Source organism: Embiotoca jacksoni, unplaced genomic scaffold (genome assembly GCF_022577435.1).
Source record: "Embiotoca jacksoni isolate LCO1_2020_lvr unplaced genomic scaffold, fEmbJac1.0.p SCAF_5, whole genome shotgun sequence".
In the NCBI taxonomy this organism is placed as follows: Eukaryota; Metazoa; Chordata; class Actinopteri; family Embiotocidae; genus Embiotoca; species Embiotoca jacksoni.
Window position 1 is genome coordinate 18,431,559 of NW_027185403.1, and position 23,631 is coordinate 18,455,189.

General features: G+C 38.4%; 1 protein-coding gene across 3 annotated transcripts in view; it reads right to left on the minus strand.

Moving 5' to 3' along the window:
* Nucleotides 1–23,631, minus strand: part of il1rapl2 (interleukin 1 receptor accessory protein-like 2) — a 446,491-nt gene that overhangs the window by 117,118 nt on the left and 305,742 nt on the right. For all 3 annotated transcript variants that reach the window (XM_069170885.1, XM_069170884.1, XM_069170886.1), the window contains 2 exons: nt 23,394–23,580; nt 23,156–23,309 (listed from right to left, as the gene is read on the minus strand). In XM_069170885.1, coding sequence (XP_069026986.1) covers nt 23,156–23,309; nt 23,394–23,580 — 341 coding nt within the window. The remainder of the gene's footprint in view (nt 1–23,155; nt 23,310–23,393; nt 23,581–23,631) is intronic.

Consider the following 23,631-nt stretch of genomic DNA (forward strand, 5'->3'; position numbering starts at 1 on the left):
AAGCTGTTTTTATAAATGAGGTTTCCTTTCAGTGACTAATTGGTCCCTACACCCATCTTAACATTTCTTTGATATGGACTGAAGAATTTGTGGGTGGATTTTCATCATCCCAAAGTTTGACCACATTGCCTGAGTTAGACTGCAGAAATACAGCAGATTTTTGTGAGGGCTGTTATGTTGATGTTCACTGTTTGTGAACGCTCTCAAATTGGAAGTGAGATGTTGACAAATGGGAACTTTCCCATTTCCCAGCTGCCAAAATGCTAAATTATAATAGAACAAAGTCATTGTTAATGTCATTAGCTGCACCTGGACTTTTTCAAATGAAGAAGGCCCATTAGCACACATTTAGCTTAATAACAGAAATTTAATATTGTTAATTTGTGGGTTTGTTGATGGCTGTACTTCTTCTGTATTGTGTTTGGATTGTTCAGTCGTCTTGACTCCATACACAGAACATTTCTGGAGTGAAATATCCTGGAATTAAACAAAGAGTTTGATTTTGGGAGTTTATTTTCTAAGTTAGACTCCAGCTTGTGTTCAGGAAGACTCTTTGTTGGGTAATATTCTGGTGTTCATTCGCTGAGTGTTGAGGAACGTGATTCAACACGACTCCCGGTGTTGACTGCACAGCTTTGTTGCCGTATTAGCATTTCCCAGCATGCCTACGTTATTTCTTCGTAACTTTTGAGAGTAAAGCAACCAAATTAAATCTAAGTGATGTGCAGAAATTATATTTAGTTTTGTTAAAACATGCTGTTTATTAATATTTCAATGAAGACATAATGATACATAAAATGGGGCTATCATTCAAAACCATAAGTGTACAAGGTAGGAACATAACATATATACCAATCACAGTGGCAAGAGTACATTGGTCAGTTTGCAATTTGTCACACAAAGTTTTAATGCAGCATTAATTGTTGCACACTGTGTATATTCACACTGCATATATGTGTTATATATACATTTGTGATGAATATGTTGTTGTCTTGTCAGTCTTACTTAAAACCTTTTCAGTATAATGAAATTTTAACTCCATAAATGTCCAACAAAACACACTTTTATGTGTTGACTGTTAAAACTGTAAGCGTTTCACATTCAAATAACTCAAGGTTAAAGTAAAATTTTACAATTCATGGGAGCCGAGTTTTAACTCCCAAAGAGTTCAGGTTCAACTGAAAAGTGTTAAAAATCAACTTCAAGATAAGAGTTACTTTCATTCTGCTTGAGAGTGAATTCCATGGTCTCACATGTACAAGCAAGAAGAGTTGATTTGATCTCAGAGAGTTTATTCCAAAGATGTGAATTTGCTGTGTACTCACTCACTATAGTGTTTTCTACATAGCAAACTCTATAGGGCTAAAGGTAGAGAATTATTCATAGATTTCTGACACTATTTAGATGTTATGCTGCTCCATAATTGTCCACCCACTATTCATAATTTTGATCTCTGTCGCAAACAAACAAACATTTGCACGTGTGTGGGACCAAGGGCACCAGTGTTGGTATTTGTGGATAAATGCACAAAATAACAGTAACTTTATTTACAACATACTTTTCTCTGTACTGTTGTTTACTAATATTCAATATATTACTTGTGATTTAATGTTACCAAGTAATCAAATACAGTAAAATAAACGTATGTTTTTAAAGCAGCTTTATTTCAGGCAAAGGAGGACAGAAGTCACTACACGGCCGAGTCTAAGGAGTGTTAGCTCACAAGGCTTTCTCAACGAGTAAAAGATCACGTTCATAAGTAGCTAATGTTAGCACCTAACCTGCTATGACAGATCTTCTTCTGTAACGCTACACTGTTACGAGATGGGCTGATGGAAAACTGAACAACCGGACCACAACCATCGAGTAATTCTTCTGTACAGCTTCTCTTGGTGTAACACCAGTTGTCAGATATAATTGTTCAGCTCAGGTTTTGGTTTTGCCTCTGATTGTAGCAAACCCATCACCCATAACATAAAATACTTCCAGCACATCAAGCCATTATGGATGAAACACAGACAGGTGACTTGTTTACTTCGTTTCCAATCTTTAGGTTAAGCAAAGCTACGCGTATCCTTACTCCAGCTCTGTACTTAATGCATGGGCACGGCAGATATATCAGCCTGTTCATCTCAAAGCAGAACATTGCTGAGAGCAGCACAAGCAGGTTGTTACCACAGTAAATATTTAAGTTATGGATTTAATTAAGCGTGTGCAGGACAGCAATTCATTTACATGCAGGTCGTTGTCAATATGATTTCATAGGGTGACCATGCTCTGTGGTTCTTTCACTGTGAAAAAACACCTGCAGCCTATTCTACTTTGCTAAAGCACTGTTAAATACTGCCACAATTGAGTTTAAAAAAGGTAGATATCCCTCTCCAAAACATTGTGAAACAGTAACTCTAAGAACAGGACCATTTGACAACTTTTAGATATTTTATGAGACTTTTTTCAGAGGTAAGAGTGAGCCTTTTGCTGGTAAACAAATTGTATTCCCTGCACATTGATTTTCTGTGAGAGAGGAAACAGATGATGAAATGTCCTGTTCTCAGCAGGCCACAGATAATAATTCTTTGGTTAAAGTTTGTCAAAGTCTTCCCAGAGTAAACAGTTTGTTATTAATGCCCCAGTGTGGGTAACCTGGCATAAACCAATTTGCATAATCACTCCACTTTTTCTCTCCTCAACTTGTTTTTTTCACCATTTCTTTTCCTGTTTTGTCCTTTTTTTGTTGTTTTTCTTTGCTCGCCTCTCTGTCAGAGGTATCGATGTGTGAGAGACAGAAGGGTCTGTATCTTAAGGTTGTCTAATGCAATTAACTTGACCACTGGGTTTTATGTGTGTGTGTGTGTGTGTGTGTGTGTGTGTGTGTGTGTGTGTGTGTGTGTGTGTGTGTGTGTGTGTGTGTGCGTGTGCGTGTGTCTGTTAGAGGGGAAAAGACAGACACTTGCGGAGAAAGTTAACATTGATGTTCTTTTGAGTTTTTTTTCAAAGTGTGTGTTTAGGTGAAAAACACGTGTTTGTGCCTTTCTTCAGCATCAATAGACAAATTAAACGTATACGCAGGTGTGTGAGTATGTGTGTATACATAATGAACCTCTTGACTCCCTTATTTTCCAGACCAGTGGTTGAATCATGTTTCAAGTGGAAAAAAACAAAGGGTAGCCACCTCGACCCAGTTCACACACACACATGCACACACACACACATTATGATACACGAGTGTACATAACATCAAAAATTAAGAAGTATAAAAATGTCTTGAAGTAAAAAGACTACTATGTCTCTTGGGTTTCATATGTATTTGTCAACATAAAACTAGAGCATGAATCAGCACTTCTACAGCCGAACTGACTTACTTGGTGCCTCTCACAAGGACAAGGACATATTCATGCAGTATTGAGTCAAACTTCATCCAAAAGTATCCAGTTGCATTAAAAAGTATGCAGACAAACCTGTCTATATCTTTCTCTGGCATGTTTACTGTATTTCACACTATCAATCTTTATGAAATTTCCTGGCCCTCAGGAGGTTTGATGCATACAAAGACCACAAATATGGTTCACCTTTACTTTGTCTTCTTTAATGCGTACATTTAAGAAAAGCAAAGGTGCACCACCCTGTTTCCTATCTGAGCATTTTGTATTACTTTACCTCTTGTCTATAAACAGGAAGACTGAATCTGAATTAAATTTAAAATAAGAAATGTGGGTAAGTGATAAGGAAATACACTACCCAAATTTCCTTGCCATGTTTTATCAGGTACAGAACATTGTGAATTTAAACCAGGCTCACTATCTGTGCTGTCTGTTATATTTCTTTTTAGTCGAGCATTGTTTGTCTTTTACTGTGTATTATCCCATAAAAATAAATCCAAACAATCCTAAAACATTACAGAGAAAAGATTCATTGCAGCTTGTTTCAATGCTGTTCACACTTTTAAAATAGTATGAATCCATGGTTTTGCTGTTGAAAGAATACATTTGCATCATTATGCTGATATTACTGGGGTTGTTTTGAGGACATCTGTCAAAAACATATCCCTATTAATCATTGCATGAATGTGGCAATGTGTTAATGCCTTTTCAACAAGGACATATCAGGTAATATATTTTTAAGTCCATAGCAAGTAATGGTAAAATCCATGTTACACAAAATGTATCAAAAAGAAACATCCCTGTTCTGTGTGTATACCGTGGGAAAAAAACAAAATCTTTAAGTGAGACTTTCAGGATTGAGGCGGTCCAGTTATTTTTGTTGTAACCGTAGCATTTCAAGCAAATTTGTGCTCTCCTTTGTGCTGTTGTTATTCTCCAGGCAATATACACATAACTTTAAACATGCATAAATGCGTTTCAAGCATAACTATATGTTTGCATTTATAAAATATGGATTTGTTTTCCTGCAGGTCACAGATCACTTTTATTCTACCAGCTGGAAACATGCTGGATTACTCTAGGGCCATAAAAGAAAATCCTCCAAAGATGAATGAGCCTCATTCACCAATATCTTCTTCAGTTATTTTTTTTTTACATTTTTTTCTTAAGAAAAGTCTAAGTCAGATTAATGACGTGTTCTTAAACCAGATTTGTTGCACCTGTGTTCTAATATTGATGAATCCCATGGTCCTCGTAGGTTTAAAGCTTGTGCTAGTTGCTCCTAATTAGCATAGATGAATGCCCAATTCTCATAAAATGGCAGTAGACTGCAGGGCCGTGTGTACAAGGAATCAGAAAGTAAGGGAGAAAAGAGAAGTTGATAGAAAGTAAATAATGCCAAAACATGGTATAGCACCAAACTCCAAGAGGAAGAACAACCTCCTTAGTTCTAAAGCAGAGGTGCTCCTGCAGGAAAATAATGAGCAAAAGCATGTCATATTTAATAGCGTTAGTAGTGAATGTAAAATAAATAAATAAATAAAAGATGCACGGGATGTGATGAAGGCTTTATCAGGAGAACAACGCAAAACCAATTAAGTCAAAAGAACCAGCAGCTCGCAGCCTGTATCCGCCTGCAGCAGTACATCCATACGTGCACCCAGGTCCTGTTCAACCACCCCACGTAAGATCTCATATATCCTGGACATCCAGGGGCGAATGTCTCAAACACTCACACACAAACCGCCCCAACACTGGTTACAATCCCAGAAACTCTTCAAGAAAATCTATGCAATTTTTTTTTTCAAAGATACACTGAAACCTCTTTTGTTAGTGATGTGTTTTCTCCTTGCGATTAATTGTAATTTATAAAGAGTTACATTATAAAAGTAAAATTAATTGTAATTTACAAACTTGCTGTCAAACTTGGAAAGCAAGTTTGTTTTTTGGTTCTTGAAGAGTTAGTGTAGCGTTTGTCCAACTATAACGTTTTTTTTAAAGAAATTAAAATAATTATCAGAATTCTGAAATATATAAGAAAGCATTGTATATTAAGTATTACAGTTGAATAAAACACAATAACCATTAATTTGGCACCAACTCCAACTTGTCAGCGCTTAAATATGTTTACGTGGGCTCTTAATTGTACGTAGATTTTGTTCTTACCCAACAAAAAATTCCAAAAAAGAAACCAAATCTTGGGAAAAACTGCATAATTGGGAAGAAATATCTTCTTCAGATGATTGGTAAATGAGGCTCATTAAGATTATTTCTCATTTCAGTATTGCCCAAAAATACCACAAATTTGCACCTAAGTGACACAGTCAGTAGGAATTATGACTGCTGTCCATTGAGAGCAAAGGAGGAACTCTATCACATTGAGTCCACAGAGGTTGGACGCTGAGGTGGTTGAATAAGGTGGTTAAATAAGGTGCTTGAATATGTCAAAGGTTACATGACCAAGACTGTTCCCTGGCTTTTATGTGATATAAGTGATAGTATGTCCTACAAATGTAGTGTCCTGTCTAGAATGCATTATCATACTTTATATATGAAAGGACTTAAAACTCAGCATTCAGTAACCTTTCTTTGACTCTGTTAGAAAAAATCTTACATGGATACCGTGACAGATGACATTCTTTGAGTTTCTATTTCTTGAATGCTGTATGAATGTAAAGTGTAACATTATATTCACATTCATCTAAATTAATGCAAATTAAAGAGCAGGATCTAATTTCAGTGGCAATTTAAAGTAAGTTTGACTGTGGTGGTTGGTATAACTCATTATATTTACTGCCACCGTTGTTTTACAGTTACTTGGTATTTACACCTTTCTCAAATTTCATTACGGTGTCCAACACTTATGGAAAAGATTTTCTCTCTGGAACTGAACTTGGACCATTTTCGCACCTGAAGAGTGAATTTTCACAAACCCTTTTAGTTCCTCTACTCATTTTAAGATACAGTTTCATGTCATCACAACCAGTGATTATCATGACCATAACACATGCGGCAAACATTCAATAATTCTTCATTACTGTACCAGATGAGGGGAGGGGAGGTGGTAGGGAGGAGAGGAATGGGTTTGATTTTTAACTCTTTAGAAACTAATTTTATATAATTTGGTGCTACGGATACTTCATATCCAGGTGACTTTATGTGCCTGTTAGTAAAACATTTAAATGACAAACTGTGCTTTGATAATAAGTAGAGCACAATGATTATAAAATCACATATTGGGTGGATCTCCCAAATGAAGAGCAGGATCTAATTTCAATGGTAATCTTATCCTGAAAAACGTTGGTTTTCAGGACAATCATTTGCAAAATGGAAAACAGTCCTGCAACTTGTGAGCATCACACATAATGTTGCAGGAAGCACGCTCTTCATCAGAAGAGCCTCCCCTATGTGGTGGTTGGTATAACTCATTATACAGAAAGACAACTTTATTAAAGTTGGCCAAATATTGGTATTTGTTCTTCCTGAATAAATAACTCATTAACTAAACGTTAAAACACAAACTACATTTCATTCCTACAGCAGAAAGGCAGACAACGAGCTACAACCAAATATTTGTCTAACAAGCCGTCCTCAGAGCTGAGCTATTTACAGCCTCTCTATTTCATAAAGTTCCTCAGTCTTTGGAGAACAGAGACAATTTCACAAATAATTAGTAGGTGACTCTCTAACTAGGTCATGTGGACTTTCTGCATGCACAAAAACATTTTAAAACACAGTTAATACACACACCTGCATATGACACCTATATATGCTGTATGTGCAACAGTTTGCAGATACATATACAGTATATGTCATATGTACACACAGTGGCACACCACACTGTTTTGACCTGAGGAAGAGTGCATAGTAGGGAGAAACTGGCATGTGGGGCAAATAGTATTGCAGTGGACTGAACATTATTCCAGTGTGGTTACGAACAATTACCACCACAGCAAATCGCCTCTTTCTCTGCCTATCCTTTGTTTTTCACTTTACTTTCTTTCTCTCTCAAACACAGTACAGAAATCCTCAGCAGTTAAATTTAGCCTGAATGCTGTGTACTTTGCTAACACACATTTTACTTTGAAATGTCTCTGAAATATGGATGAGATTTATTTTTGAAAAATGGCTATTGGTGGAAAGGGAGTGAGGAAAAAAAGAGGAAAAACTGAGAGAGGCTGGGTTTCAAATAAAGAACTGGCTGAGATGAAGTATGCAAACGAACCGGCTTAGACAAGTAAATCTGCAAAATGAATGTTGATTGGATTAGCTGAGAGAATTAGCATGGAACAGAAACAAAGGGCAGCAACGTCAGGTAAGTTACAGAGCACAATGTAAAGATGTGTTCAGAATAACTGTGGCATGAATGCTCACGATGACACATTTAAATACAAGGTCACTGAAACAGATGCTAATTCACTCTAGGTGGTATTGTGTGAGGCAAAGAATGAGTACGTTAAAGTCTTTCTATGGGGTTTAAAAAGCCAGAATGTAGCTAATAGCAAAAACTATTGTTCGTGGTCTGCGAAGCTCATGCAGTGACTGTTTTAGTTGTATAAACACAAGATGCATTAAATGTTCAGTGTAAAAGCTTGCCCAAATAAAATAATCAATCTTACCACAGCTTTACAATGTAAGTGCTGTGTCAGCAATATTCTGCCTGCCAGGTAAGTTCAAGCATAGCTTGCGTGACTGTAGCGACACTATGACTTCGTATAAACAAGTTACAAGAAACAAAACTTAATATACCCAGCAGGTTGAAGAAACGCACTTATTTACAACTGTCTTGACAAAATTCCTTATTGCCAAATTGCATTCAAGTACATTGGCATTGCATATTACACATGGACATTCTTTATTGGTTTTGATTTTGCTGAGCATACGTGCAAAAGATGTGCAACAAAATAATAATGTTTAGAGTGACACAAGCTGCAGACAAAGTCACAGTGTTCACAGAAATATGGACGGTGAGGGTCACGCTTCATATTTAAACATTTACTTTTATGGCTGACTAGACAACCAGTCAGGTTGCAGTGGAGTGGAGCTGCTAGGAAGAGAAAGACTGCCCAGTCCAGATAACAGCCTAATCAAGCTAATCGCAGAACTAACAAGCAGTTAGTTGAGGACAATTTAGCCTCTGGGGACGATGGTTATCCTTTTGAACCCTATAGGCTTTTTTCAGGGTAATTACACTACCTTTACTTTTAACCTCATATCTTGGTCATTAAAGGGGCGGACCATTCATGCTGTATCCTTTTTTTTTTTCAGAATAGTGTAGGCTATAAAAATCTTTCATCATTTAAATTGATATTACTTTTTAAAATGTATTATTAGCCTTTATATCAAGGGAGAAAAAACTAATCTTATGACATTTTTATGTTTTTACATGTATCTCACCATAAAATAGTGTCTGTAGAGATTTATTTTTATTGTTGTGTGGCAATATATGAGTCATGTTTGTGGACACTGTATGACGTAGTAATTAAAAAAATAAATACAAATTGCTCTGTGCCTGTTGGATAATACATGTTATGAAGGACTCCAGGTGTCCAGGGGCCCAAACCAGGGACTCAGTGCATACACCGCTCTGATATGTGCTAATAACTTGGCTGTCGCATGGGCCCGCAAATATGTTATTATTATTTTCTTTACTTACAAAGTGGGATGTAAAAGTAGCGGGGTGTGTGTGTGTGGTGGGAGGGGGGAGGGGGGGACACAGCACTTCATACAGTGTCAAGAGGATGCAACTTCAAAGTCAATTTTCTGTCCAATGTTGGTAGACTTGCGTGTGCAGACTTCAGTAAGCGCCGTAGTGCAACAAGCTGTCTGTCTCAGAGCTACATTAGAGAACAATCCGTGCTCTGTAGTGTCATGTCAGTCTCAGTTGTAGTGCTGTCAGTACAAATGTACAGTCTCCAAGGCCAACATTGATTTCCAATCAACAATGTACAAGGTAACTACTAAAAACACAGTGATGGTAATGTGATGATGGGCAAACTGTTGTGATCCATCACAACATTTGCATCATATGAGTGTGTTACCCGTCATTTGCTTTCATTGTCAATATTCCTAACAGCTGTCCTCACATTTAAATGTTCTGTAATATGTGTGTGCGCATTTCCTTGTGTGCAAACACACACAGACACACACACACAGGTAGACACAAAGCTGTGGTGCGGTAGGTAGCATATTGCTCCTGAAGGCAGCTCAGGGCTGGTGGAGCTCTGCACTGTGGGACATGACAGCTATAAAAAACATCATTCATATGTGTTTGGCAAGACAGTAACGCTTGTGATTTTTATCTTGTTTTACTGTAGTCTAAAGTCTGTTTTGATTAATTGTCTGTAAGGCTGTGCTTTGCGATACAACTGAGCCAGATTCTAATGTTATTAGTTTTGCAGGAATTTAGATATAAATCAGAAAAACTGGATCACTTGATAAAAAGTTATAGTAGACACTTTTGGCGGATATTTCAGTCTGGACCAGTGGTGTTACATCGTAGTGTGGTTAAGTTTGACTTGGGTTTGGAATTTGTATTTCTTTTGGGTTTTCAATGCATTTTTGCCACTTTTTTATAGTCTGAAATACTTGCAGGCTAATTGTACCAAAATAATTGATGCTAACAGACCCTCTACTAGCTTTTTGGAGCTTTTAAATGCATCTCACAACTGTACAAACACATTTTCCCAGTTTGAGTAGCATTGTGTGGCCTTCACATAGCACTTTGATCCGGTAATAAGTGCTTGTCCGTGAAATGTCCAATTTCAAGAGCTCGATTGTAATTTCTCTCATTAATGCCCCTATTGTACCTTTCCTGCATATATTTCACACGGTGGTTCCTTCTAATTTTCTTTTATTTGTCTCTCTTCTCTCTCTCCCTCCCCTCCTCTGTTCCAGAGTCATCCCTTGTATGACCCGATCAGATTTGTTCTATCCAGCAGACTATGTATGTGCTTCATCTGTGTTCGTGTGTATGCATTTGTAAGTATCTGTGTATCTGTGTGTGTGTGTGTGTGTGTGTGTGTGTGTGTGTGTGTGTGTGTGTGTGTGTGTGTGTGTGTGTGTGTGTGTGTGTGTGTGTGTCCACGGCTACAACAGTAATACTATACAACTCTCTACTCAGTGATTACTAGACAGATCACACAGCATTACTAACAACCACATGTTCATGCTCTCGCTCTCTCTCAAAAACACACACAAACACACACACACACACAGAGGCTGAACCACTCAGCGACCAAACAGCAGAAGGCAGAAATACATCATAGAATAATTAATGACAGCAACTATATTATTAATAGTTTATTTAACATTAGTTCAGTAAGATGGGTAAGATCTCATGCAACTGGCCTCTCTCTACGTGATATTCTCTAGAGACTGATTTATAAAGTAGATGCAGCAATGCCACAGCTGATAGCAGGCAGTGATAGCAGATTCAGTTATTTAAAATGCGTTGATGCTAACAGACCCTCTATTGTATTGGTGTTTACTTTGAGTATATAGATTCGTTTTAGTTTTTCCACCCTTGTCCTGCAGGTCTGTGCCATTTTCATTGTGTAAATTTGAAAATATGTGACTCCAGAGACTCCTCACATCAAAACTGACAGCAGTGCACGCCAATACACACTTCATCATCACCCCTAAGAATTGAACCGGGGGGTATTAAAACACATAAACTAAAAGTCTGGCAATTAGACCCCATCACTGCAGGGCTGGTATAAGCACCAATCCAAGCATATCTACAATATGGTATGGCGCAAGTTTTTTTTTTCCACACTTGCGTTAAGTCGCTATTTTTGTAGATCAACATGAACCATCTGCGCCGAGATGGGTGGAATAGTGCAACAAGGGGTGTGTCGGTAAATTACTCGTGCAGTGCTATTTTGGTGTCACGTCTGCCACATCTATAATAATAATTAGTTACCTCTTCCCAAACCAACTTAACATCATAAGTACCATAGAGTCAGTGATTACGAGCCTGAACCTCCAGACAAGGATGTCAGTTTTCTACCGCCAAAGGTTTGGCTGGTAGTGCCAGTCTTCTCCTTCTTCAGTAATTACGAAACTGGCAATACTCTGCACCTTTAAAGGGGAATGAAAGGAGCTGATTTGATTGGCCATGTTTAAAGCCAGCTGTGACACGCCTTCTAATTATCTCTTCCTCCTACTTTACCACTGCCCTGTGCTGTGCCAGAGATGCACTTGCGTTTGTGTTCACCAAATTACCCAAAAAGTTGGCCACACCTACGCAGAATTTAGATTACATTGACAAAAATAGAGACCAGGGAATAAAATATCGATTAGTGTTTTTAATAGACAAATTTGCTTTATAAAATAAATCCACAGATTATATACTCAGCTGTAAGTATCCCTTTCTCACAACAGCTGCTATGAACTCTGGAATTTTGTTTTGGGTGAAATGTCTGCAGCTTGGTAGTGCTAGTGTATATTTTTTCACAGTTGTGTCTCAGTTATTTGGGGGGGCATTATATTCAGTGATATGTGATATCAAGTTTATTGTATGTACAGTGATGGCATACTGTATAATGCCCTTTGTTTTTTCTTATAATTAGGGCAGCAACATTTTGGATATTGTTGTTTTTTTGTTTTTTTTCACGGCTGCTGGTGTTACTTGTGTCAGAGCAGCAGTACAGTCTTTCCCATTTTTGTGACTGCAATATTTCAGGAACGCCTTAAGACAATTCTTAAAATTGACATGCATGCATTGAAATTGACCTGAGGATAAAGTAGTAAAGAGTTTAAGTGACATAAAAAGTTTAGTGGTCAAAGGTAACTAATGTCAAACACATTTGTAACTCAATAATGCATATGTTAGATAGACAGACAGACAGACAGACAGATAGATAGATAGATAGATAGTTTATTAATCCCACAAGGGGACATTCTTTGTATTTCATTACGACAACATTTCACACAAATATTTAATAGGATGCAATGGTAATTATTTTTTTCTGAGGAGCAGAAGGAAATATATGACGATACTTCACACCTGTAACATTGAATTGGTGACATTTCCCCTGTTTGTCCTTCTAGAAGTTGCTGTGATTGTACTGATCTGATGTGCTGTGAGACTTGACGTGGCGTGTGAACGCTCCAAGTTTTAGAATTTATAGCCTCTTTGCAGCAACAGCTATATGAGTTTGGACAGATATGCATGTAAACTACAACTTGATAGGTTAGGTGAGGCATACAACCACTCACCAGTTATTCTAGTTTATGATATTCTATTGTAGTCAGTACAGTTTTGAGAACTTTAATCCCATGTTTCCTGTATGGATTCATGGCATTGTAAGACTTTTTATTTCAAACCTTGTTCATTTTGGCACAATAATTAAAACATTAAACCTTAACATAGTACAGGACAACCAATGTTGTATCCTAAAATATGTTAAACATGGCCTCTGAACATAATTTAGCCAGCGATTACACTGCCTTAGAAACATAATTATGAAAACAATTAGGCTGTTTAGAAACATAATTTCTAGAAAAAAGATTTGAAAAGCAAGTGGTTACCATAGTAATTCCAAATGTTACAATCAGTCTACCAAGGATGTGCCAGGGCTAAGAAAAGAACAGCATTGTAAACACAAGAGATTACCCAGCTTTACACTTCCCTTAGGTACAGTGTTTAATTAGAAGCAGTAAATATTTAAAGTGACAGAAAGAGGCTTTGAATAGGGTGCATTGAGAGGGTGACATTTACAACATATCCCCCCAATTGCAGTTTTTTTCTGTCTTACTGTCAACTTTGAGTCTATTTCCAGCACTTCTTTTCAGTTAAGTGTATTTTGCTGGAATCAACATCAGAGCCAACAGCTGATTTGCAGGCTCTGCCAATGTCTTTACTTTAATCTCCATTTAATGTTGGAAGCATGATGATAAAACCTGCTGCCAGGAGACACAGACCTACCTACAGGAACAAGGACAGAGATGTTTAGCCAAGGCCTGGCACACACTGACAGATGTCTTAGGGGGCTGGTTTCACTGAACAGTGTAAGTGTGCAGTTGCAGATACTGAGCTAAAGCTTAAGAAACCCCTAATTCCACCATGGATCCTTTACAACAGAGAATGTTGCTTCTAAAATGCTGAAGTACCATGACATAGTAAATCTTACACAAATTCACAGCTAGTCACACCAAAAATAATGCATTCATCTACACACACTTGCTGCAGGCCATGAGCAATAGCAATGGGCAAAAAAAAAAAATTACCCTATAAGCTCTACTTTTATGAAGGAAGATTGAAAGATATAAGCATGAATGGTAATATAGTGAAGGGAGGGAGAGGCTGAAGAAAGTAATGCGGGTCAGAGATATATTCTGGCTTCTGACAAGATTAATTGGCCTCACAGCAGTTGGCATATGCTGAAGACAAGCTATATTCATGCTCATATTGCCTCCCTGAGTTTGTCTAACTCTATATGTCAATATTTTTCCCTACTCATTTACTTATCTGATAAGGACAACAAACAAAAACGAAAACAGGGACATAACAGCAGGCAAAAACTGAATGGCGGACAATTGTAGATGACATGAAACTTTATGAAAACGTTTTTAAAAACAATGAGACTCCTTCATCAACCATTCTTAAGAAAACATGTCCCCTTAAAACCAGAGAAAGATTCTGGCATTTATGTTTTCTTATTTGGGATTCATTCTTTGGTATGAACAAAACCTAGACACACTTATAAGCACACTATAGCACATTTAAGTGCTGACATGTTTGTATGACAATTTACTGCATTGCAATTCTTCGATTCTATAACATTATAGGTCTTCAATTACAATATTTGTTGGAATAGCTATCAAGTTAAATATTTAATCATTATCTTATATTGATATCTGTATCAGCATTTTCGGACATTTGCTCATCGGGCTGCATGTGAGATAAGACACGATGCAGGTAAACAGCATCTGAGTGCACAATGGAGGTACTGCTACAGGAAGGTATGAGTTGTGAGCTGACGGGTTTGCCTCAGCGTGGTTGCCTGTCATCTATAAATTAATCATAAAAATCAAACCATTTTTTGATCTTTTAATTTGGATTGTTTAATGCAAAGTTTGGTCTATAGCCTTCTGCAAAAACAAATGTTTATATGTTGAAGACAACCAAATCACTTATTAAACACATGGATATGTGACTACTGTCTCACCAGTAATTGCCCTCGATGTGCTGGCCCATCTCAAGTCGCAAGTCGTGCCAACTCCAGTCCTCTGCATCTCTCTTCAATATTTCATATATATATTGTTCAAATATAATAATAATAATAATAATACTAATAATGTTATATATGTTAAATTAAAAAAAATGTCAATCGTGCACCCTCAACCTGATGCAAAATTCACTGAATGATCAATTTCACCCCAAGGATTTCTTTTTTAAAATTTTACATCTCGTATTGATGTTAATAAATATGTTTTGTTCGGTGCTCCAACAACTTTAGATTTTTTTGTTCCGACATTATTTAAGTGTCCCTTAACTTCCCTTTTCACTCTCAATATCTGTGTCATGCCCTTTTATGGGGATTGGCAAGGTGTTTACTTATGCTAATTAGGAACAACTGGTGTGTGTGCTTTAAATTTGTGGCCAATGGGGTTTACAATCCCATTTCCGAAAATGTTGAGATGATGTGTGACAGTATAATGCGATGACTTGCAATTGATGTATACCTATATTTACAATCAAATGTTGAAACAGAGAAACTTTATTGTTTTATGAAAAATATATGCTCTTTTAGAATTTTATGCCAGGAACACGTGACAGGGGCATGTTTACCAGTGCTGGTTCACTTCTTCTTTAACAAACACTCTGTAAACATTTGGGAACTGAGGAGACCAGTTGCTGGAATTTTGAAATTGAACTGTTGTCTCATTCTTGCTTGATATAGGATTTGAGCTGCTTAACAGTTCAGGGTCTCCTGTGTCATATTTTGCATTTCATGATGCGCCAAATGTTTTGAATGGGTCATACGTCTGGACTGCATGCAGGCGAGTTCAGCACCTGGACTCTACTTTGGAGCCATGCTCCGTGATATGTGCAGAATGTGGTTTGACAATGTCTTGCTAAAATAAGCAAGGTCTTCTCTGAAAAAGACATTGTCTGGATGCCACCATGTGTTTCTCCAAAACCTGTATATATCATTCAGCAATAACTGTGCCTTCCCAGATGTGCAACCTTAAGATACCATGTGCACTAATTCACCATCGCAGATACTTGCTTTTGAACTGTGCGCTGATAAAAAGCTGGATGGTCTCTGAAGTGGAAAAAAAATCATATGTGGTTTCTCCATTAACCCCTGTATGCCATTTCAGCACTTGGAGAGTGCGGGTGCAGCTGTCAGACTCACAGCCTTCAAAAGGATGACGACAGAGGAAGTGGTTTCATCACTAGTTTACTTAAAGTTTTTAGCTGACATCAAACAAAACATTAAAATAAAATTGGTCACAGAGTTGACTGAGGCTGAGGCTGGCGCTGAGGCTGAGGTCAATGACGGTCTTCGCTGTAACGTGCCATCTCCCCCATACGCCATCCCCACCCATTTATAATATCACTCCACAAATATATTGAGAAAAATAATCTTAAATATGGCTCCTACACATCAGCCCCTAATTGTTGTCTATAAAAAAAAAAATTGCCATGAAATAAACAATAAATAATGCTTCAGTCTATTCATTTAGCTAAACAAAGTATATACATTGCATCCCTTATTGGTGTCTTCCTTCCCTTTTATTTTGAGAATGACCAGTCATTCTTCGGTCTTGAGGATGCTGCACATCTTAGTTATACTTTCAATGCCTGAAGTCTTTATCTGGAGCTTCACCGAGTGGGCTAGACCTCTTTCATCAGGCTGTGATCCTCGAGGAGCAATTGGGTCAACCACCAGAACAATGTCTCTGGGATTCAGATTTTTGGGTTCAGCGCCTCAATGTCATGTGGATCCGAGGACACTGTGGAGAGGGAACGGTTGTTGAGGATTGCCTCTACCTTGCAGAAGATTGTATGAAAGCCCTCATCGTTCAGAGTTTGTTCATGTGGAGTTCAGCACCGACGGACAGATCTTATTAGTTTTTCCCAGACTCCGCTGTGGTGATATGCTGTAGGTGGATTCCATCAGGAAGCAGGGCTCCTTGGATTTTTTTCTTCATTCAAGGAGCTTAGGGCTTTCTTAAGATCGACCTAAGCACCCACCAGGTGTCTACCATTGTCAGATCTGATGTGCTTAAGCTGTCCTCTTCTGCAAATAAATCTGCATACATATCTCCACTGAGACACATCCGTGTTGTCACGTATCAATGAAGCTCTGTTGGCCACATAGGTTTTAAACCGAGTGTGATCATTTCCAATGTACTTGAGCACTGTTTGGCCATCTGTCCAGAAGACTGAGGGTTTGAAGTCGAGGTGTAATTCCTTCTTCCGCATTTGGTCCACCTTCACTGACAGTGCTGCAGCTGCCAGTTCCAGTCGCTGTATTGTGGTGCACTTTAGTGGAAGGGCTTTGGACTTTCCAAAGAAAATATTATGTGCACAACATCCTGAGTATTAACCGGCCTGATGTAACTCACTTGGCCATATCCACCTTCGCTGGCATCAGCAAAGGGTTGCATCTGTGCACATTTTGATATTCCATATTTCTTAGGCTTCATACAACGTGCAACATTGAAACCCTAAATGCTTTCCAGACTGTTTATCCATTTCATCCACTGGTCTGATATAGCTTGGGGTAGAGGCTCATCCCATCCAAAGCTTTTTTTGGTAGAGTTCTTGTAGCAACTGCTTGACTGGTAAAATGAGAGGTGCAAGAAAGCCATGTGGATCAAAGATTGAGCTCACAACAGAAAGTATGCCTCTGTGGGTATGTGGCTTCTGGCTAAGATTGATGTTGAATTGGAATTTGTCAGAGTCCACACACCACTGCAATCCCAGGGCTTTCAGTGGGAAGGCTGTCTCTGTTGAGGTCCAATGTTCTGACATCTTTTGCCCGTTGATCTTGGGGGATGGAGGCTAGAACTGCTCGGCAATTGCTAACCCACTGAGTGAGCTGAAATCCACCTTTGCTACATAATGCAGTGAGATCCTTCACTAGCGTAGCAAGCCTCATATTCTTTGGCTACTGACTTTACACAGTCACCAACATAAAAATTGCGCCTGACTGTTTCAGCTACCTGAGGGAGAAAACAGCTTTCGTTATCATCAGTTTTTCGCAAGGCAAAGCTTGCGCAACTTGGGGAGGACACAGCAACGAATATGTTCAGGTTCTTTTTGAAATCTCAGAATTGACTCCTACCAGATAATTAGTCAGGTCGGGACCCTGCAGTAGCTCTGAGTTGAGGTATATGCCTTGATAAGAAGCTGCGCAGTCAAAAAGCACACTAAGTTTACCGTGGTGTGGTATGTACCACATCTTTCCTGGTGACTGTTTCAGTTATTCCTGCAGGACTTCCTTTGCATACTTATTCTCAAACATGTCATTGAGAAATGCAACACATTCCTGTTTGTATTTCTGGTCCTTTTCCATTTTCCTTTTCAAGCACTTTAGACTCTGTTGTGCCATTTGGCGGTTGTTGGGCATGTTGACACGGACTCTCCTGAAAGGTCACTTTAGATTGTAAGGTCCATCTTGTATGATTGCTTCATTGGCTAGCTTTAGGAAACCTTTGTCTTCATTTGACATCTCAGTCTTTTCCTCAGATGCTACTTTGTAAAAATCCAGATTGTACTGTGAGATCAGAAGCTCCTCCAAATTTGCAACGGATATTCTATTCAAAGTTACACTCACTGCACTGCCATCACCACTTCTTAACGGCCTGTTTACAACCCACCCCAGTAGGCTTCTAACTCTGCATGGGACCTCCCTTTGGCTATTAATAACCTCCCACATTTCCAGTAGTTTTGGAGCATTTGTGCCAATCAACAACTCAACCTTTGAATTGATGCTGGGAAGTTTAACCTCACTTAGATACGGCCATTGTTACTGTTCCTATTTGGGAATGCTGTTTGAGGTAACTGGCATTTCCTTTTGTGTGAAGACATCAGGAAGATGTAAGAAGTTGTCGCTGTCCAGTGCTGAAACTTCAATTCCAGGAATGACATGAGTTTGAACCACCTTTTTCTGATTCATTGTGCAGAGCATAATGTGTGTTTCTCCACCTTTCAGATTGAGCTGAGACATGAGCAGAAGGTAGCTGAGGATCCAGGAGACCATACACTTGCAGGACCTGGCTGCCTTTTGGTGCTTTAACTTTAACTGGGACAATGGATAACACACTCTCGTGGTCTCTAGCCCCTGTATGACCACATAATTCTGCTGATGTACCACCTATTGCATCAGAGGGTTTTTCTGCTTCTTTATTCATCCTTTCTTTGGTTTCCACATGCAGGAGACTTGAATGAGCTTGCTTGCATATCCTACAGGTGAGACTCCTTTTGCAGTCTTTATTAAGGTGGCCAATGGTAAGGCAACCAAAGCACTTACCTTTGATCTTTAAAAAGCTGCGCTTGTCTCTATGTGTTTTCTTTAAAAACTGTTTACAAAACTCCAATGTGAGTCTGCAGCTACAAAAGGGGCAAGAGGGTTCAGGCTTTGTCACCTTTTGTGCAATTGCAATATTGGTGACAAATCTACTGCCTGATGACTTTGTGACCTGTGATTTAACAGGGGGACCAGCCTTTCCTCTACTGGCTGACTGGTCCTGAAGGTCACCAAATATCGGATCGGCTGCTATGCGAGCTTGTTTCTCAATGAAACTGACAAGATCTAAAATTCTAACCCCACGATGGCACTCTACTTGCTGCTCATAAGCCTTGTTACGCCATCTCTCCCTGAACTTATATGGTAGCTTGAGTACAATGCTCCTCATATTGGATACTGTGTCTAGCTCTTCAATGTATTCCATATCTTCCATAGCATTGTAGCAGCTCCTGAGGAACATGGCATAATCCTGCAGTGATCTTGAGTCCTCAGATTTGATTTGAGACCACAAAGTTTCAAAGTAGAGAAGAGAAGAGATTTTGTACTTATTTCCAAAGGTGTCCTTTAGTAATTATTTTGCAATGAACAGTGTTTTTTGATAAGTATTGATTTCCACAACAAAATAGTATCTATTTTTATTGCCACATGAAGACCAAAAGATCACGGCCATCCAATATAGATTTTTGGCCTTTTCCCTTGCATAAAGATTCTCTGAATACTTTTATGGTATCATGTACTATAGATTATGAAATGTCCAAATGTTTTGCAATGTTATGCTTTTTCTTAATATTTGCACTGTTTGCCCACATAGTCTTTCAGAGTATTGAATCCCTGCTCATCTTTACTGCTAATTGACTCTGCCTCTCTGGCAGGCTGTTTTTATACCCAATCATGTTAAGACCTGTTGCCAGTTAACCTGATTAGTTGTGAGATGTACCACCAGGTTATTTTTTTTATTTAGCATTATGCAACTTCTCCAGTCTTTTGTTGACAATGTGACAAATTTTGTTCAATGTGTTACTGCCATCAAATTCAAAATAAGCATATATTTTTCATAACACCATAACATGTCTCAGTTTCAATATCTAGTGTGTTTTCATTGGTCTATTTTCAATTAAATATGGGTTTACATGACTTCATCGCAATCACCACATTCTGTTTTTATTTATATATGAACAATATTGTGCTAGCAATGGGTCAGGGTGGTCAAGATTTTTTTTTTTTTTTTAAACTAATTTCCTGTTTTCTTCTAAGACAGTATATACAAATGGACGTAGCTGGGTCCAAAGCGCCTCCAGCTCAATATATTCCTATTCAAGATTACGAAATGCAAAGTGAATACATGTTTTCCACAAGTCATCATGGTGTTTTTTGCTAAATTCTCTCCCTCTGATTAGTTAGTGGTTCATTTAAAAATTAACCCATAATGAATTAGATATTAGGCTTGGTTTCCTTCCATTATCTCCACATATTTTAAATTATCTTACAATAGGTTTTATATTTTCTCTGATTCATAGAGAAAGGCTGAACTGTTTTATGATGTTACATTATGTATTAGAATCAACCGCCACTGGTTGTGACCGACCACAGTGCCAGTCAGCCCACCCTCAACTGTGCCTGGGTCAGGTCTGTACCATTACAGCTACGTAGGTAAAGAACCGCCAGAGCCATTTAAACTAGCTGTCATTGTGTTACGAGGCAATAACATGCATAATTGTATTATCACTCTAACTGTTTCTGGAAATCAGGGAATGCAAAACCTAAAGCACAATAATGTAAACTATATTTTGAGGGAACACAAGTTATTAGGATGTCTCGCAAATGTGTCATAAGGGAACAAATTATAAAATAAAAATCCAGACATTTACCCTTCGGGGTCCAGTACAAAGAGGGAAATAATCTGTATTTGCTATCTGTATTTTATTGTATTATACTTCTCTCGATCACATACTCTTTCACTATATCTTTCACATGTTCCATTGGGGTTTGGAACAACAGACCAAACAGCAGATATGTGTAACACTCCTTCCATATTTTGAGCTATTGCTCTCTTATAACACACTACAGCTCTGCAGAATCATATCTGATCACACTGTTAACCATTGTTAAGTATGATCTAAGATACAGTATGTTCCAATGTGACAACTAAACAAAGGAACCAACAGAAACTATTTCCAATAACACAACTGCAATAATGCACATTGGGAAAATGCAGAGGAATGGCAGTGATTTCCCTTGTTATCCTCCTTCACAGGAGAGTAGATGAAGGGAAGTGAGGAAATGCGGTAGTGAATAATTCCTTAAAAAATGAAATAGTGCCTGTTCACATCGACTCTGTTTTACAAGAGGTAGATGCGCATCTGAACCACAGCACAAAGTGCCAGATAAAAAAGGCACTTGGTTTGGGATTCAAAAATGTAAGAGAAATAGAGCACTAAATGTTGTAGGGCACACTCTGAAAGCATATTGTTCAATCAGCATCCACTTTCACTCTATGCTGCTTATCATGGCACATCACATTATGTCAGTTGATGAAGTCAGTCAGTGGGTGTGTTTTCATTTGTGTATATGAGTGCAAATAAACAGTCCACATGAGTGATGCAAAGGCACAGTACAGTATGTCATCATTGCTCATAGACACCACCGGTATACTGCACATGGCACAACAACAAAACACAAGTAGGCATGTGCACGATCATCGCCTTCAACCCTCCCCCAAAAACACGCATCCACTCAAAACAAAAGTGCAGATGGAAGTCAGCTTAAACTCAAAGCAGCACAGTGCAGATGTTACTGTCGAGCCGCACTTGCGTCAAAACCCACTGACGCTTGAAACAATCTTTGTTTAATCTGGGAATAAAACAAACAGACCAAATGCAGCTATACACTGCAAAATGGTGCCAGTAATGTCAATGTTCTCAGGTAGATCTGTATAGTGCATTCTGCGAAACTTTAAAATTGCTGTAGTAATGATGAATGATGTATTGCTGAGTCTAAGCTTCTGTCAAAATAATGGATGCTCTGGAGTCAGTGGGAGATCTGTTGTATATTAAAAGCAGACAGAGTACATATTCCTATCGTCTTCAAGATCACTCAGTCTCTCTGATGGCAGTCAGTTTACCCAAAACCACTGAGTGGTAATTCATCAGTTTTACAATTTCTTCAATTCAGCAATTAAAGATATACCCAAATATTATTAGTATACTGTATAATGTATGATCCTTACCCAATGTTTAACCAGTACCATTTCAGTCCCAAACAGTAGACAACTGACCCCATCTCATCCATTACCAATGGAAGTCAGCTTAAACTCAAAGCAGCACAGTGCAGATGTTACTGGACCAATTCTATCCTATGCCAATCTATTATATCCCATCTTGTCTCAGCTTATCCCATACTCACCGTCATATCCTGTATCATAGAATATACTTTATTGCCATTGGTTATGGCCCTATCCTTTATTCTGCAGCTAATGTCAACACATCATTATGTGGTCCCACCAGCTACATTGAACCTATTCAATATGAATGACGTTTACCCAGTGATTAGGAATATGGGCATTCTTTTCAATTGTAACCCAAGGTTTATTTCCAGGTCAAGTGAGTTTCGCAGTCCGGCTTTTTCCACTTAAAACCTCCAACATTAGATATTCTCTATCCTCTGCTGATACGTGCTTTCTTTTTTTTTCATTCCAGTTCTACTAATGTAACTTGGCTGTCTTTGTGTGATCTCTTTCTCAATTGGACTTATGCCAGTATACAATAATATGGATGTCAACAAATTCAAGAAAGCATGACCTCATCACCCTTATCTTTATCCTATCCTTAATTCACTGGCTGCGAGTTAATGTCAAAATAACTTCCAAATTTCCATGATTATGTTCCGAGGCAAATTAGGTTCAATCCCAAAGTATTTACTGTATATGAACTCCCGGCCCTACCATTTTCAGAGTTTGAGATGCTCTGGCGCGATTCTCCTGGCTATTCCTAGGTCCAGGTTAGTATCTGGAGGTTACAGAACCTTTGCCATGATTTTATCATCATCATTCTCTCATCCAGTAGATGCACATTTGACGCTTTCTTGATCTATTGTATCATGTCCTCTCTAAATGTATGCGGTCTTAACCGATTGCATCCTCTCATTATTCTCTGATGTTGCAAACAACAACTTCATAAACGTGTACTTCAAAATAAAATGTTTTCTTTCCCATGTCTTCTTTTAATTCACATCATTTCGCAAAACAATTAAACATTAAACCACCACCAGCCATACGCTGTATCCTACCTGTGACTTTCAGTTCTGTTGTCCGTCGCACCAGCCTGGATCCATACTGTAATTCACAGGTGTAATTTCCCCCGTCGCCCTCCTCTATCTCAGGAATCCAAATATGTGTGGTGTTAACAGTGATGGAGCTTCTCCACTCAACACGCTCACACTCCTAACAGGAGATACAGGCAAAATGGATTCAGACACAACGGTCTACGTAGGACTTCTCAAAACTTCTCTTGGGTTTGTGTCGTACCTTATACCAGGTCATCTGTGGTTGTTTGTATGGAGCCAAATAGTCTTCTATATCCGGACAGTTGATCATTTTGCTGTGGGTTATCTCAGCTTTCTCCAGATGGCGGATTTTGCTACTGAAGCATTTCCCGTCATCGCTCTCCTCCACCGTCATCGACATGGACACCTTCATGCAGTAGGTCGAATTCCTGAACAGATTACAAATACACCACGGGAAAAATATTTTGAACGTAGCCCAC